Source organism: Mustela nigripes, chromosome 3 (assembly GCF_022355385.1).
Source record: "Mustela nigripes isolate SB6536 chromosome 3, MUSNIG.SB6536, whole genome shotgun sequence".
In the NCBI taxonomy this organism is placed as follows: Eukaryota; Metazoa; Chordata; class Mammalia; order Carnivora; family Mustelidae; genus Mustela; species Mustela nigripes.
Genome location: NC_081559.1, coordinates 55,198,742 through 55,216,387, shown reverse-complemented (window position 1 = coordinate 55,216,387; position 17,646 = coordinate 55,198,742). Strand labels below are relative to the sequence as shown.

General features: G+C 43.2%; 1 protein-coding gene across 1 annotated transcript in view; it reads right to left on the bottom strand.

Moving 5' to 3' along the window:
* The window catches only part of PKP4 (plakophilin 4), a 246,470-nt gene that overhangs the window by 5,394 nt on the left and 223,430 nt on the right, over nucleotides 1-17,646 (bottom strand). Inside the window, exons 13-19 of the mRNA XM_059394005.1 lie at nucleotides 16,390-16,507; nucleotides 14,437-14,628; nucleotides 14,064-14,237; nucleotides 9,897-10,047; nucleotides 6,411-6,606; nucleotides 2,453-2,537; nucleotides 2,212-2,329 (exon numbers count right to left, since the gene is read on the bottom strand). Of these exons, the coding sequence (XP_059249988.1) occupies nucleotides 2,212-2,329; nucleotides 2,453-2,537; nucleotides 6,411-6,606; nucleotides 9,897-10,047; nucleotides 14,064-14,237; nucleotides 14,437-14,628; nucleotides 16,390-16,507 (1,034 nt within the window). The remainder of the gene's footprint in view (nucleotides 1-2,211; nucleotides 2,330-2,452; nucleotides 2,538-6,410; nucleotides 6,607-9,896; nucleotides 10,048-14,063; nucleotides 14,238-14,436; nucleotides 14,629-16,389; nucleotides 16,508-17,646) is intronic.

Sequence of the window (17,646 nt, the reverse complement as noted above, 5' to 3'; positions counted from 1 at the left end):
TGCGTCTTGAAATGTGTTTGAGTATAAGTGCCCAGCCCATAAAATTTATAGTTCTTTTTATGGTGATCAGCTGTCAGGAAAATTTTGTAAACTCAGTAAGACTGGTTTCTCAAGAAGTTCACAGTGCTAACAAGCCGAGCCTTGCAAAAGACCAGACATTTTTTTTTTTATCCCAGTTAGAGCCAAACATTTAATAATAAGTATCTACCCATAGGTCTCCTTTTGAACATTTCTGCACAGAAGGAAAGCATCACACTATTTTTTTCTCATTAAAAAGTCCTCTGGCTTGCACGGAAGTTAATTCTAAATAAAAGTGGTCACTTGCTCACTTGACCCACTGGAAAGCAGATGCCCCCCACCCCCAAGCCTTGCAGCCAGGGGTTCTGCAGGCCTTGATGCTTTCAGAGGCAGACTGACACTGAAATATTTTCTCTAAAAGGTCCCTTCACTGACACAGGGTTACTGTGTGTTCAACAAAGGTGGGTGTGCACAGGCAGTGTCTGTGTGCTACTCACCTTGCTTACTTTCTGGAAGGTAAGAGGACAAAGAACGTGCCCACCTACTTCCCACAAGTACATTAGCAAGGCATCAGGTTAGTGCTGAGAGATAGGAGGATTAGCCCTTAGAATAATTGGAGCAACAAGTATGAATTATATCTTACCTCTGAAACAGAATCCAAACAGGTACCTAGGAACTTGGACGGGCTCATCAGCACTGTCCAGTGTGTACATATGAGGTCCTCAAAATAGGTTCATTGCTTAGTAACTACGCCCTCATCAGTCTGAAATTATTCTTTTGCCTATACTACATATGCCTTTTGTTAAGCAGCCAAATCTCTTGTTTCCCCTGACACCCCTATTTCTAAGTTCCTAAAGGATTCTGAGCTTTTTTGTAAAAGAAGACAGCCTCAGGCTACACCTGGGAGCTCAGCAAGGATGTCAAAAACCAAGCGTAAGTCTCTTTGAAGAAAACAACTCAAAATTTAAAAACTAAGATAAAAATATACACCATACACAGCAGGCACAGATGATTTAAAAAAAAAAAAATTCCTCATACAAGTGGAGATGTCCAATTATGTGGCAAGAACCGCCAGTCCTATATTTGTCTTTTTGGTCACATTTGTCCACATGAGAAATAAGACTGCCAGCAGTAGCACAGTTGAATACAACAGATAATATTTATATGTCAGAATGGGGGATTTAAAGCCAAATAAAAAAGGTATTTATTACTTTTCCTATTTCATTTAGTTAGGAATTAAATTTATAGAACTTGGCTTGGCAGTAATATTCTGCCCTTATATATAAAAAACAGTCTGGGGGCTCCTGGGTGGTTAAGCCTCTGCCTTTGGCTCAGGTCATGATCTTAGTGTCCTGGGGATGGAGTCCCAGTTCTCCCTCTAACTCTAACCCCAGCCCAACTTTCTCCCTCTCTCTCTCTCTCTCTCTCTCAAATCTTAAAAAAAATAACAACCCCTTCTCCCCTCCAGTCTGAGTCTCAGAACATTCTTTCTACTAAATTAGGCACTAAGAAGTAGGTAGTACGGTTGCCAAGATTCCCAATTTACACATCAAAGGGAATTCCTGCAAACCCACCTGTAGGGCCTGTTGCCATCAGCCCTGGATCTGGGGGTGGGTGGGAAGGCAGTCCTGGAATACAGCCAGGGGATGGAGGTTTAACTGGGAAGGAGGAAGGTGCAGAAGATTGTGGCTCCCCCAAATGCTGGTATGAAGATCATGTCTAAAGGACTCTGTTTCTAAGAGTTCTCACCAAGAAAACTAAAAGATCACTTTGGAGGAGATTCTAAACGTATGGCCAGTGGGCAGGTAGGGCAGCTGTTTTCAAGTGTAACTAGTGGTTCTCCAAGTCTACTCCTCCACTCCAGCATCCACATCATCTGGCCAGCCTGTCAAACATGGAGTCCCCAGCCCCTTCTCAAACCTAGTGAAGCAGAACCTTGGGGGAAATGGGGTAGAGGGCCTCGGGATACATTTACGTGTAAACTTGCATAAACTTAAAATGGAAGGAGGAAAGTGGGTCTGTGGTTTCCAGTGGCATGTAATTCCCAAAGAAGGCTCTTGGATTGAAAAGCAAATACACCTCCTAAGTGTTTGGAGGTGACAGGCTTAATAGTCTACGTTCAGTCTTCTTTGGCTGGAAAATGACATCTGTCACACAAATGTTCCCGCGAAGGAGTGGAGTTTGCCTACTGACCTGACTGAATGATGGGTGACATCTGTTGGTTGGTGGTAGACAAGGAAGGATGTGATTTGAATCGGTCTCGCTCTAACGTTGACACAGGTGTAATAAAATGGTTCTGATTCCACCCATCCTGTGGAGTTAAAAGAGAAAAAGAAACCTCTCAAAATGAATAATGACATTTCATTACAATAAATGACTATGAATGTGTGCTCTGATGAATGCTAATTATGCCAGAGCTATTCTTGTAAGTTACCTTTTTATAAATGCTCCGGAGGTCCCGATATTGCCATAATGTATTCAAGACCTGGGCTGCTGCCTTCACCACTTTCAGAGATGATCTAAGGAGACAGCGAAGATGTTAATGAACGTGGGCGGCACAGCCTCAGGCTCACTTGCAGAGATTCAGGCTGCAAAACAGCGGCCAAGAGGCCATCTCTCCAAGGACCAGAGGGCACAGGGGCCGCTGCTGGAAAACATAACCAAGGGATCCGGTGTACCTGGGAGCTGGGCAAGTTCAGGGCCAGCCAGGGTGGCAAGGACTGAAGTGAGGCTCTCAAGCAGTCAAGTCTGTGGTGAGAGGCTGTGACTGGGATAAGCAGTGACTCTCTGAGCTGGGGGCCTCTTTCGGGTGTCAGCCCCTAGCCTCCCCTTGTATCTCCCAAGGAGCTGACCTTGCTGGTGCTTTGGGATGAAAGCAACCATGACCACGAAACCTGAGGGTCAGAGGACCCTCCGAGTTAATCTGTTTTCCCATAAATAGGGCTTTATATAAACACCTGCATTGCCTTATCATTTGTGCCTCTACATTAACAAATGTACACCTGTGCCCTAATGTTCAATGTGGAAAACAGGGTTGGTTGTAAATTCTCCTCTCTGAAGACATTTGCTGAATATTGGCCTTTTGTTCAAGCACTGCTGGCCATGAGTCACTGCTTTTCACCTCGGGAGCTGTTCCCCTAACTCAGTGGCCTCAGCGGGAAGTGTAGCTTCCTGCCTCAACACAGGCTCCAGACACCACACCAGGGGGTGGATCAGTGCTTGGGGAGTCAGCTGGAAGGATAATGGAATACTTCTTGAGAATTCATTTCCGCACTAAAAATTTGACTTCAAGTGTGTATTACAGGATCTAAAATCTGATTTCCTCTCCTTATCTTCTCAGTTAAACTCTCATGAAAGGGAGGAGTAGCAAGGTGAGCAGACTGGAAGTATGCTCTCTGCTCCAAACAACAGGATATGGGTTGCAGTGATTCCAAGGGCTTCAGCAAGGACAGAGTATTGCTAAGTTCAGGGGTGGCACAGTCTGTTCCTAGAGGTTGGGCATTTCTGCATCCATCTCCACTACCACCTCCCATCCAAGACTCCCCACACCTCTTTTAAAAGATTTATTTATTTGACAGAGATTACAAGTAGGCAGAGAGGCAGGCAGAAAGAGAGAGAGAGGAGGAAGCAGGCTCCCCGCTGAGCAGAGAGCCCGCTGTGGGGCTCAATCCCAGGATCCTGGGATCATGACCTGAGCCGAAGGCAGAGGCTTTAACTCACTGAGCCACCTAGGTGCCCCTCTAAGACTCCTTATCAATGTTCCTCATTGAGTCAAGGCTAGAACCAGTTCAGACCACCCCCTCAAAGCTATTCTAAATTTTCTATTTCTTTAAAAAAGAAGAATTACATATTTTCATAACTCTAATTCTGCTCCTCCAATTTCTCATCTTCTCGGAAATGTGTGACTTCAGTAGTGTTCAACTGGACAAGTCTCAGTCCTCATCCTCCCTGGCTGAGTAGGAGCACCTGACATGTGCTCACCCTTGACACACCTCCTCCCTCGGCTTCCTGCACACCCTCTTCTGTATGCTCTGGTTCCTCATTCTTGAGATCTTTTGCTGGCTCCTTGGCCTCTAGCTATGAGCCCTGAAACCTCTTTGGTTCTCCATCTACATTTTTCTTCCTTATTCATCTTAGCCTATTTCACTTTTCTAAATATGCCATTTATATACTGACTCCCAAATTTATATATGTAGCTTGGACATCTATCCTGAACTCAAGTATATTCTACTGCTGACCATACATGGATATCTAATAGAGGTCTCAAATGTCACTTGTCCAAAAGAAACACCTGGTCTTCCCTAAAAAATCTGCTTCTGCAGGCTGCTTCACTTTGGTGACTGCAATTTCATCACATTGTCTTTTTTGCCAAAGACCTTGGGGTCTTTGACATTTTCCTCCTCTCCTGATGCTCATCTGATCCCTCAGCAAATTCCATGGACTCTTTCAACCATGTCAGAATCAACCGCTTCTTCACCGCTACAATTGTTGACATCATTAGTCTCTACTTGGTAGAAGGGAAGATTTGTCAAGTCACAGTGACCCCTTTAAGGGAAGTCAGACCATGTCCCTCCACTGCTGAACAGTCTCCAGTGGCTTTCAGTTTTCCACAGAGTAAATCTAAGTCCTTACGCTGACCCAAAGGGTCCTATATTTCTGGTTACGTTTCCTCCCCCCAGCTCCTCCTGACTTGCTCTGTTCCCACTAGCTTTCCACTGTCCACCACACGTGAGGTCCTTCCCTTCCTTCTTACCACCTTTCCTGATTTTATTATTTGCTCCATCTGCATCTGACAGGTGATGTTTCTTACTCACTGGTACTTCATCTATGTCCCCCAGGAACGTAAGCTACCATGGGGTAGGGGTTGTTGTGTGATCTTGCTGCTGTAGTACATAGCAGGTGGGCAGTGAACTTGGTGAATGACTCCTAATCGAAGATCAGCGTGTGTTCAGAGGCCAACCTGAGCTGATCCAGGACTTTCTGAGTCTCTTGTTTTGAAGAGATTACACTGGATGAGGGTTTTTTTTTTTTTTTTTTTTAAATATACAAAGGTTCTGGCACCAGTTCAGAATCTCTCTAGCTTCTTCTTACGCCTTTCACAAATGAAGGCCCTTTAATGAAATTTTAAGAGCACAAGAAGTGATTATGATTACCTTAGCTTTATCTGTAACATTTAATTTCCTCTGAAATAAAAAGGTGTGTGTGCATTTATTACTAATGAGATTAAAAAGATACAGAAGAAAAAAGGACTGAAAGGAACTGTGGTTAATGTTGATAGGTGTGACTTGTGGGGAACGAGAACTTGTCTTGCTACATTATTCTTCTATTTTAGAAATTCCTACAAAAGTATAAACTAAAAGATTAGGCAAATAATGTGAGTTTCAGCACTGTCACTCAGCCAAGTAATAAATACTGACCGAGCATCTCTCATAGGTCAGGTTTTGTTCTACATGTAGAGGGTACAGCAGTGAAGAAAAGACAAAGTCCCTGCTACTCGGGGAGTCAGAGGCCTTTAGAGAAAACACTAAATAACATATCAGGCAAGGGTTCATCAGTGCTGTGAAGGAGAACAGAGCAGGGGGAGGGGGTGGAGAATGGGGCGACAGGTGCCATTTTATGGATTAGGTGGCTGTTGTCCTGTGTATTGAGAAGGCTTTGAACAGCCCTATATCCCACTTCCTTGAAGGATTCTTTGATCTGATACTAAGGCAAATTTATAGTCAACTGCTATAAACTGCTATAGCTCTGTGACCAAAAAAAAAAAAAAAAAAGTCCCACAAAAAAATAAAAAAATAAAACCCAAAAACAAAAAACCAACCAACAAACCAAAACCGAAAACCTTCTATTTTTGCCACCAATTCCCTAATCCCTTCTTCTGCTGCTTCATCAATTAGGTATCACCCAGAAGCAAAGGGAAATGTATGATCCCAGCCCTGGGCACATCCTGAGGCCACACAGCAGGCCCTGATGCAGAGCAGTAATTTTAATCCTTTTTGGGCACCTGGGAGTGTCAGGTGACTGGCACCTCAGTCCCAGAACTGAGGATTCAATAAGATGTTCTTGCACAACAGGCCCTAGAGCCCGGGTAGTCAAAGGTGAGAGGGAAGGTGCCCTCAGATATTCCTCATCATAGCATTTCTGATTCTTCCAGGGTCAGCAAAGGCAAACATGGCTTGAGACAAAACGAATATAGGGATGTTAGAACCAAGTAAATATCAGAAAAGGGGCCACCTGGCTGCAAATGCCCCTTCTCTGCAAAACAGGTTTTCATTGGTGGAGACTGTAAGAAATGCAGAAATAAATCCTTTCCAATAGCAATTTCCTTCTCAAAGGCCCTTATCACAGGACAATCTGAGGAAGAAGAGCCTCGTTCCTCATCTCCTTGCACTTGCCTGTCTCCTCTTCCCTTGGTTATGTTCACCAGCTTCTCTATTCCTCCTGAGTCGGCCAGGGCTTTGGCGTTCTCCATGTTTTTGCTGGTGACCTCGTGCAGAGCACAGCAGATGGCCGCCATGGTCTCATCGGACAGCACACTGGGGCCAGTGCCGCCAGGAAGCCGGTTGACCAGGTCTCGCATGGCATATTTACCTGCCAAATGCAAAAGATTTCATTCCACTTTCAGAAGGTGCGAGGGTTTTGTTATTGTTGCTATTGAAAGATCCTGACAGTGTATTCTCTCTGAAAAACAGAACCTCAGAAGATAATAACATGGCAAAATAGAAAGTGACAAATACTATAACCGAAGGGGGGAAGTTAATGTTTATTACAGTGCCACTTGACGAAATGATTGGTGTATAAAACATTACAGCAAGCCACTGCAAGAAAATGTAAATCAGTGTATAAAATTGGGTATACCAATCAAGTTGCTTTAGTTCAACTATTTTCATTAACAGAAATAAAGAAATGATAATAGTTTTATTCTCAATTGAATTCCTATGTATCAAAAATACCTTAACTACTTCTTAAAGCTTTTGAAGAGTTACCTTTGAATAAGTTTTAAAGCTGGAACAAGTAAAGCTCCCACACAATACTTTCCATTTTATCTCTCTGGGTTTTTAAGTGTGAGCTGGGTACCATTACACATTTTTATCAAGTTGAATGTAAATACCAGCTGATTGTTTCTTTTAACAAGACACAAGTGACATTTGGAATTAAAACGACGGCTACATTATCTGGTAGGGATAACAGAATTCTTGACAGGACAGGGCCGGGGAGCCCCTTAGCTATTGAAGCATTTCTTTATAGATACTCAGTTTCTCTTCTATCCAAAACCAAAATATCTCTAGCTTGTTCAATGTCAATTACTGTCTAACTAGAATAATTGCACGACACGCAGAAGAAATGAACTAAAACTCAAGTAAATATTTTCTTAGTTTTTTTTTCCCCATGCTAATAATTGAGTGGATACAAAATGGTGTTTTATTAAAGTCCTATTTATATTACAATGGTAAGCAGTAGAAGACAGGCCCTGACTACACACTGCATAATTTACAGCATTTCAAAGGGAAGGCTCTGGCTTACTCACAGTGAACACTGTTGTGAATAGCAGAAAAACAATGTTGACATTATAAGCCAGAAGATAAATGTGGTTTTCAGAACAGATGGAAGTTAGCATTGGTGATTTTGAATACTCAAGAAAACCCAAAATGTCCATGACACACAATGCGTCATTTTGCTAAGGCACAACTTTAAGCTGCTCCCTGAGATTGGCGTAAGGCAGCTCACTCTGTCTGTGAGTGAGGCTGGTGGTCCCCTTGGAGCCTGCAGCTCTGGATAGCTGGGTTGGTCCAACTCAAGTCGAGTATATGCAGTAATTTTTGTAGAGTGACAAAACTTTGTTTCCTTGTGAAAAATGGTTCTGAAGAGAAAGTCCATCACTAGTGCTGGTGATGGACATGAACAGAGAGTAAAAGGGATGAAGAAGGGGATGGTTCTTAGGAACAGAAGTACTGAGTGAATTACAGTCGAATACTGAATCTGGGAGGGGCTTAGACCTCAGGAAAGAAGGGAACTTTATAGAGAACCAAGAAAGTCATTCATGAAACCATTTAAGAGTGCTCCAGTTGGGTAAAAATATGCTCATAGCTGGCGAGAGAAAATGCTCGTGAAAGTTTACAAGAGCGTCAGGACCTTCACAGAAAACACAGGGTTGCACTGAGAGAAGCCAAGACTCTCATACACTTTCATCTTTCCCAGAGGTCCTGGCCCTCAGTGGTGCGGGCCCAAATCTCTGCACCTCTGTGTCCCCTTCCAGCTGTGGAATGATAGGCCATATGTCATCACATATTGTCAACCCTTTCTTTTTTAGCATCAGGAATTCCCTAACTATATGTGCTTCTTATAAGAAATTCAAACACTATAGATTTTTAAATAACTTAAAAAACAAAACAAAACAAAATCTCTTTAGGGACCTAAAGGATTTCTCTCAAGGAAGTGCAGGAACTAAGAGTTCTGGTTTGTGTACTGGCAACAGGCACCAGCTGGACTGTATGAAGGGTGTGGAAGAGGCTGCTTTTCTCTCCATGGGGGACAATTTGGCTCAAAGGAATGGTGTGTTAAGAGCAGGTTAATCTAGGTGATAATCTAAAATAGCAATTCTGCCAGGCCCTGTGTAAGTGCTTTCATGTAAGGTGCCACAGTGAATCCTCTTTAAAGTAAATATTACGGCCCTTGTTCTTAGTCTCCCCCTGCCCCCGACCCTGGGCAGGCATATTTTAACGAGTTCAATACCTATTCACTATTCCAAATAAGATCCTGTCAAATCCCTCCCCTTCCTCTCTCCTGGCCTGTCCTCAGCTGTGGGACTGGCGGGGAGCGTTTTCTAAGGAGCTGCTTCATTCTCTTGTTTGAGTTGCACAGCAAACCCGTGGTAAGGACAGCAAGGTGGTCAGCTCCCTTTCAGACACAGAGTTAAGGAAGAGTTTTCAAATTTAGATGAAAGACTTGAAGCTGAGTGGGCTCACTCACAGGACACAGCCAATGAGAAGCAGATCTGGGGTTCAACTTGAGGTCAACTAGAGAGTCTCTGATCTTTACCCTACACTCTGCTTGAGAGTGTGGCAATGGCCTTGGAGGCAAGCATGCTAAGCTGCCGAGGGTGTCAAACTTGAAGACGTGCTCAGTGTCAGGTTCATGCAAGTGCCAGCCCTACATTTGGACAGCTCTGAGGATGGGTGCCTCCTACCATTTTATACCCTATGTGCCTCCCTTGCTTTAGCCTTGTCCTGACCCTGCTCTGGTGTGGAAATGGCCTTGGGACAGTGGTTCTGTCTTAGCATGTACACTTAAACAAATCTGAGAGAGAAAAGCTACAAACCATTTATGTTATTTTTAAAATTTAGAACATGGTAGTGTTGGTAAATTAGCAGATATAAGTCTCAGAAATCAGAAGTGAGAATTAACTTCTCTTTTTGCTCAGGAAATGAATCTCTCTTGGGAAACAGAGACACCAAATCAAGCAATGTAGTAACGTGTAACTGAAATTGCCATCTTTTTTGAAAATTTTCCTTCCCTGATCAATGTTTAATTAATGAGCTTGCCTCCTGCTGAAAAGGAATGGTCACAAAGGATAGATAGCACAAAGGGTACACAGATATGCCAGGAAACCAGAGAGTAGAACTCAGTTACTGATCATTTTAAATGTTGTATTTTTATAAATCAAAAGAAAAGGTTTTTTTGGTTATTGTTATTTTTTAAGTAGGCTCCACATGCAGTGTGGAGCCCAACATGGGGCTTGAACTCATGACCCTAAGATCAAGTCCTGAGCTGAGATCAAGACTTGATCTCAGTCTTGATGGCTGACTGAGCCACCCAGGCACTGGTAGTTTTATAAATGTAGTTACTTTTTCTTTATAACTTACCTTGTTACCAGAACATACCTATGAGCTCCTTGTTGCGAACATCTAGCGCCATATTCCTCAAGGCAGTTGCCACCGAAGAAACAACTCTATCATTATCCATTCTCAGCAGTTCTACAAGGATGGGGAGCCCTTTTTCTTTGCGGACAGCTGCCCGTATATATGCTGCAAACTAATGAGTAAAACAAGGCAACAGTAGTATAAAACACAGTTCAACTCTCAGATGTTACTGTCACCTAAAAAAGATGTTTCCAGAAGATAAACTAATAGATTAAATGTTTTCTTTTCAATCAGAGATTAAATCTGTGGTGTCAGTAAAGAAAAAGCTATAGTTAGAGATAAAGACAGGCAAGGAGGACTGATTTAAAAAGAAATCCTGAAGCCTAAAAATCTCAAACCACCATCTGCCATATATTTTTGTGCAGAAAGAGAAGGCAGTGATTGCTTTCTATCTCAGATACATAAACATGATTAAGGAAAGATCTTGGGTCTTCTCTGCAATTGGCCCCATGCCAGGTCCAGAGGCTATAAATAGGATGGCAGAGATGGTAGCTGATCAGTGCACATGACAGGAGAACCTGTCTCCACCAGTACATTCTTTTCCTGTGTTCTCTGCAACAATATTTAGAGTTCAGTAACCTTTCAAAGAGATTGACTGAAAAAAAGCCCTTGCCTCAGAAGAAAAGAATTCTCCAGAAACATCAAGCATCATAATTCATACAGACTGGTGAAAAAGTATATTTGTGTACAAAATGCTTTCTTATGCAAGATTAGTTTGCTGCTTTTTTTAATTCATAGTCAAGAAATTCTTTTTGTGGCTATGAGGCAAGTCTGTTCAGCGAGTCAACGTGTATACCATTTGAATTGGAAATGAATGCTAGCTAAGTCATCAGGGATATTAAAAAAAAAAGTAGCATTTGAAAATTGGGTCCTTAATCTTGTTTTGAGTTTTTATTGACATTTTTTACCAATGCATACTGTTTTTCAAAATTTAGGATAATTGAAAAATGTTGCTCATAAAACATCTAATACCTTCCTGCTGTGGTCAAGATAGGAGGACAAAGATCGGCCAGCCTTTTGTACTATTTTGAACATTAAAATATACGGTTGACCACTCAGTTTCTTGAATACCAACAGAATAGATTACTTTAATAATACAAGTAAGAGGAAAAATGCATTTCAAAGATCCTATTAACATTCTTCATATGAAAAAAATACTTCTATTTTCTAAATCAAATGAAATCTACGGTGGAGCGGTGAGGGGAAGGAAATGGAATACATGACTTGCTATAGAGTAAAGCATCCAGGCAGCTTTCTCAACCTCTCTCTGAAATCTCCAAGGACAGAGCCAATACCCTTCTCATCCGGAGACCACCTAGCCCAGCCCAGCCCAGCCAGCCCAGCCCAGCCCAGCCCAGCCGAGTGTTTCCCTCTGGGGACACTACAGTTTTCATCACTCCCAAAATAGCTTCTGACTTGATAACATCTGTGGTTATGACTATCTTGTTTTCTTAATGAGGCTCTAATATTTTGATTTATTATTTTAGATACTTTTGAAATGATTGTAATATAGTATTTATATTTTAAATGAGCTAGCCATCTAACTTTCATTCACTAAATGACTCAAGAGGTGAAATTAAACACAACTCAAATCTCATCTCTGTCAATTACTGTCTTTTTTATTGTCATCAAATGTATCTCTTGGGTTACAAGAAACTGGATGTGAACACTGGGTCACCAACATAAATATTTATAAATACTTATGTGCTATACACTGTCCTAGGCCCTTCATATTTATTATCTCATTTAACTCTTACAACCACCTCATGAAGTATACCACCTCATGGTATTATCTCCATTTTACAGATGAAGAAATTGAGGATGGAAAGTACAAGGCCCCTAGCTATTAAGTGGAAGGGCCAGGATTCAAAACCAAGGCATCTGACTCCAGAGCCAGCACTTAGATGCTGAGCTATTAGCATGTTACTTAAGAGCAACAATAACAAAATGACCATGCTGGCTTAGCACCAGGCCATAAATAACTTGTATGCATTCATTATAGCAGGTGACTGCATGAAACAAACCACACCTAGCTTGACCGATGCTTTTCACTCTCATGGATAATACAGTGGCCAAAAGATTCCCCCTTTGGGAGGTGGTGGTGAAGGAAGAAGCCAAAAACAAGCATTATAAAAACTCTACTAAAATACCCTTGTCAGAAAACTCAGAGGCAACCTACGGAATGGGAGAAGGTATTTGCAAATGATGTCTCTGATAAAGGGTCAGTATTTAAAATCTATAAACAACTTATCCAACTCAACATCCCCAAAACCAAATAATCCAGTTAAGAATGGGCAGAGGACATGAATAGACATTTTTCCAAATGGCCAACAGACTATGAAAGATATGCAACCTCATTCATCATTAGGGAAATACAAATCAAAACCATGATGAGATACCACCTCACACCTGTCAGAATGGCTAAAATTAACATCACAGGAAACAATAGATATTGGTGAGGATGTGGAGAAAGGGGAACCTATACTGTTGGTGGGAATGCAAACTGGTGCAGGCACTCTGAATAACAGTATGGAGGTTCCTCAAAAAGTTTAAAATAGAGCTATCCTATGATAGCAATTACACTACTAGGTATTTACCCGAAGGACATAAAATAGTGACTCAAAGGGGCACATGTGCCCCGATACTTATAGCAGCATTATCAGCATAGCCAAACTATGGAAAGAGCCCAAATGTCCATCGACTGATGACTAGATTAAAAAGCTGTGGTGTATATATAGATGTGTATCTCTATATACATATATACATACACACATACCACAATGGAATATTACTCAGCCATAAGGAGTGAAATCTTACCATTTGCAATGACGTGGATAGAATTAGAATACATTATGCTAAGTGAAATAAGTCAGTCAGTGAAAGACAAATACCATATGATTTCAGTCACATGTGGAATTAAAAAAAAAAACAGGAACATTGGGGAAGGATAAAAAAAGGGAGGTAGGCAAACCATAAGAGACTCTCAACTATAAAGAACAAACTGAGGGTTTCTGGAGTGGAGGTGGAGGGCTGGGCATTACGATTAACACCTGCTGGGATGATTACTGGGTGTTGTGAGTGATGAATCACTAAATTCTACTCCTAAAACCAACATTACACTATGTGTTAACTAAAATTTAAATAAAAACTGGAAACAAAAAAAAATACACTTGTCAAGTAGTGTTTAGAGGCTGAAAATATTTCAGAAAAGGATTGTCTGGGAAACTGGTAGATGATGTTTATAAAGTTTTGAGAACCTCTTACAGTGGTAACAGTAGGAAACCACTTTCAGTTTTCATAAAGAAGTTACACACCTTTAAGGAGACACGGTAACTTTTGCCACACATGTATGTTCTGTAAGCGTGTGAGAGAGGAAGAGGGGTCCCTTTCCCCTGCAAGTGCTGCCCTAGCTCAGCTCTAACTTAGGCCTCTGGCACGTTTAGCACCGAATCCTAGTCTCTACTTTCCTCTTCTTTGAATTCACCTTCTGTACTGTGGCAGAGGGACCCAAGAGTATCCACATCTGCATCACCTGTCTGCTTGACTCCTTTTAGTGGCCCTTCTGTTTTGCAGGTCAAATCTCAGCTCTTGCTGCTTGGCCACCAGGCCTATCTCCAATGCCTGGATCCAACCTGGGCCACGCCTGTGCTGTCCTTGATGCCCGGCCCCCATCTTGCAGTCTCCACCATGCTGTCCTTTTCTCACCTCAAGGCCTTTCTTTTGTCCCTTTCTCTGGATCACTGCCTCTACACCCTCAACCTCAGACTCTGCTGGCTGGCTTCTGTTCATTTTGAAAGATTCCACTGGGGCAGCACCATCTCTCCAGGAAACCTTCCGTACTTCTGGTCTCCCCTCTTTGCCTTTCTCTCACCTGCCAGGCTGGGTTAGATGTCCATTTTTGAGACCCTACAGTACTCATATTCTACACTATACCGACTTGATCTGTACTTTCTTCCTGCGAGCTTTCAGTTTGTACAGGGAGGGCTATGCCACATTCATCTTTGAGCCTAGAGCCAACTGCAATCGCCCCTCTCCCCTTTTTGCCCTAATAACTGTGTCCCTTTCACTGTCATTGTTGGTCTGGCTGTACAGATAGAAAGAAGTGGGGACCCCTGGAGGACATCGTACCTTCCAGTTTCCGGCAGAGAGGTTCTGGAGAGATCCGGCAGAGCCTTCCAAGGTGGCTGGGTTGGAACTTTCTGCTAGAAGAGTCAGATATGGTTTTACCACAGATGGATGCCACAGCATCTCAACCCCTTTGGGGGACTTTGACAGTCCTGGGATAGGACCAACTCCATCCCACTGAAAAACAAAGAGCACACATGAAATGGAAGCAAATGAACACAATCTCCAATACTTGACAACATTCCTCTCTGCTGGATTCAGCTATAGTTAGGTAGAAAAACTGTATAATGAGAAATTTTCTTTTCTTGCCAAATATGTGATTTCTTACTCCTAGAAAAATGAAACTTTAGAGTTTCATGTCAAATAAAATGCTAACTTGATCCTCTTGTGGCGTTCTCTTTTTCTTTTTCTTTTTCTTCCCCCAGCAGCTTGGCTCCGAGTCCTTGCTGGGAGACTCTTTTCCTAGTAAGTCATCCAGCTCACTCAGCCCCAGCAGCCGGGCCTGCGGGACCTCCAGTTCCAGCCGATAGGACAGGTTCCTCAGGGTGCACACGCAGTTCTCCACAGTCTGCAAACCAACACGGCGTATAATTAAAACCATCGTAGCACATTGCTGCAAACACTTCTGTACTGAGCAGCAGTGAGCTTAAGTAAATGTAGAATCTGAGAAGACTGCTTTTTCACTTATGGGAACCTGAAACAATCTAGGGAAAGAATGATGATTCTATAATTTTTGTGGGATACCCAAATGACAGAGTGCAGAGCTGTCCCTACTATGTCTGTGGATCTGATTTTGGGCTGATTAAAATGTGCAAGGCTCTGGAAGAGAAAATGCCCAGCGTTTCTGCTTCGGGGTTGCTGCAGGGGCAGAGAGGCACCTAAGTTGCCAGAACCTCACTCCTTCCTGCCACTAGAAGTCTTCCCCATGACAAGAGGTGTGAGCAACCCCATCTCTGGAGAAGGCCCTCCCCCCAAGTCTTGTCTTTGGCCTTTCCATCCGTCTCCGAACTCTCCCTTCCCTCTTCGGAAAGTTCTATGATCTCTTTGTGCCATTCTGCCTTCTGTATGTGGTCTTTTGCTTCTTAAGGTCTGTATCACACCTCTGACTGCAGGGCTGTCACTTCATTGAGAGCACCTAAAGCCAAGCTCACCCCTTTCCCAGGAAGCTCTCCTTCCACTTGCTTACTCCTCTCAACTTCATCTACAGATCTTCTGGTTCAATGAGGTTCAAACAAAAGTCTGGCCATCACTTTGAACTCTTCCCCTATCTTCTCCCTGAGCCTATCACTCATCGTTCTTTTCTCTCTCAGAGCCACATTTATGACACAAGGCTTACTTCTGGCCTCTCATCTAGCCTGTCCTGAAAAGCAAGTATCTGGCCTACCTTGGAAATCCTGACACCTTTAGTCCCTCCTTCCTATTTCTTTTCTTTTTCTTTTTTTTTTTTTTTTAATATTTTATTTATTTATTTGACAGAGAGAGAGATCACAAGCAGACAGAGAGGCAGGCAGAGAGAGAGCGGGAAGCAGGCTCCCTGCGGAGCAGAGAACCTGATGCGGGACCCGATCCCAGGACCCTGAGATCATGACCTGAGCTGAAGGCAGCGGCTTAACCCACTGAGCCACCCAGGCGCCCCCTCCTTCCTGTTTCTTGCCACCTTCCTCAGCCCCTGCTCCTGGGGCAGATCCTAGGTGGTTGTCACAGCTAAAAAAATGAGTAGTAGAAGGCTCTGTGCTGGGGCAAGGATGGGGAAAACAGGAGGGGAGCAGAAGGGGCACCTACTGGGAACAAACTAACCAGCATGGCAACAGAGGGAGGGATGAAAGGGTATGACTGGAGATGTGTAGAGAAGGGTATCCGAGTGGGTGTGGGGTGGGGGGCTATGGCCTGCACTGGGGCTAGAAAGGCAGAGAGGCTGGTGGGTTACAGCACCTCGACTAGGAACGTTTATTCAGTAGATACTCAAATACAGATGGATCAGATTCTAGCCATAGGGCACATGACTGGAGGCAACAGCAGCAGGGGCAATCACAGTGAAGATTAGCTCAAGACCACCATAAAGAAAGTCAGGACCCCGCCATCCTATGCTTAGTCCTTGGCCATACGGAGTTACTCAGTTTTAATGGTTTTTAAGGCTATTTTCTTAAATTGTTATGTCTCTGTTAATTTGTAATTTTAAGAGAACCCCCGCCCCCCGCTTAATCCGGAGTATAGTGTAATGAGTACGAAAGGGTCAAGAATTCCAGAAAGAACAGTGGCATGCAAGAGCAGCGTCAGGCAGCTATTGTCACCTGCCATCGCGCCCCTCACGTGGCCAGCCAGCACTGACCTTGCTGTCGTAATCGGAGGTGTTCACACACGTGTGGATCACATACAGCAGCGAGTCCACCAGCCCCTCACAGGAGCGCATTTGCTTCCTGGCTTCCTCCCCTGCGGAGCTGAGGTTCCTGAATGGCAGAGACACATGGAAGCTGCTGAGATGAACAACTCACTCCTTAGCCATGGAGCCTTACCGGATGGTCTGAGGGGCCGGACGACCGAGAGCAGCCATGTAGATCCCGTGTGAGGAGACCCTGAGAACTCCCAGTGACTAACCCCTCATTATCCACTCAAACAGAAGGGAGCAGGGCCATCTGAAACTCTGTATCCCTCCTATGATAAAGCACTTTTTAACCTCTTAAAAATGGTTTTGAGGTCCATCCTCCTCAGCTTCCTCATATGTAAAAAGGGGAGAATAATACTGACCACCTCACAGGGTCGTGTGAGGAAGCAACGCTCCTTATAAAAGAATTAGCAAAGGGCCTGCAGTGTCTGTTAACCATGGTTGTTATTTCTAGACATGCTCTGCTCTGGGCCACCACGACTGGCAGTCCCTGCATCTATTACAATGTTTTGCCTGTGATAGGTGGTCATAAATCCTTCCTGAATGGACAGATGAAATGTCATTTCTTGTATAACCATTCATATTAAATGTGGACATTTGCTTATGGTACAATTTTCCTCATTTTTTCCCAAATATAAAAAGCCCTGAAAATTGTTTTAGGTCTCATCCATATTAAAACTTTTTTCTTTTTTAAGATTTTATTTTTAAAATAATCTCTACACCCAGTGTAGGAATGAACTCCCAATCCTGAGATCCAGAGTTGCAAGCTGTACCAACTGAGCCAGCCAGGGGCCCCCATACTGAAACTTTTGATATCAGTTTGCCTTAATGAATTGACACCAAATTTTAAGGAATCAATTTTATATCTTATTAACAAGAGTTCTAGGCTAAGTCTGAGATTTTGTAAAAACTTAGGCCAAATAAGGGGGTTTTGGAATGATTTTTCATCTGTATTTTTCTGGGGCCAGAGAGTGTCACCCATGATCCCTTCTCTGCTCTTATCTTGTGTCACTTCTCAGCAGCACTCAACAGCTGCCGTCTTACATTCCTTTACAAGCCCCTGGGACTCGACCGCTTTAGTTTTCCTCCCATCTTGCTGCCTTTCCTTCTGTCTCTTCTGCTGGTGGGTCCCTCTGGAGTGCCCAGGACCACCTTGGTCCCTTCTTGTCTTTATCTTTACATTCTCATGGGTGTTCTCCTTCT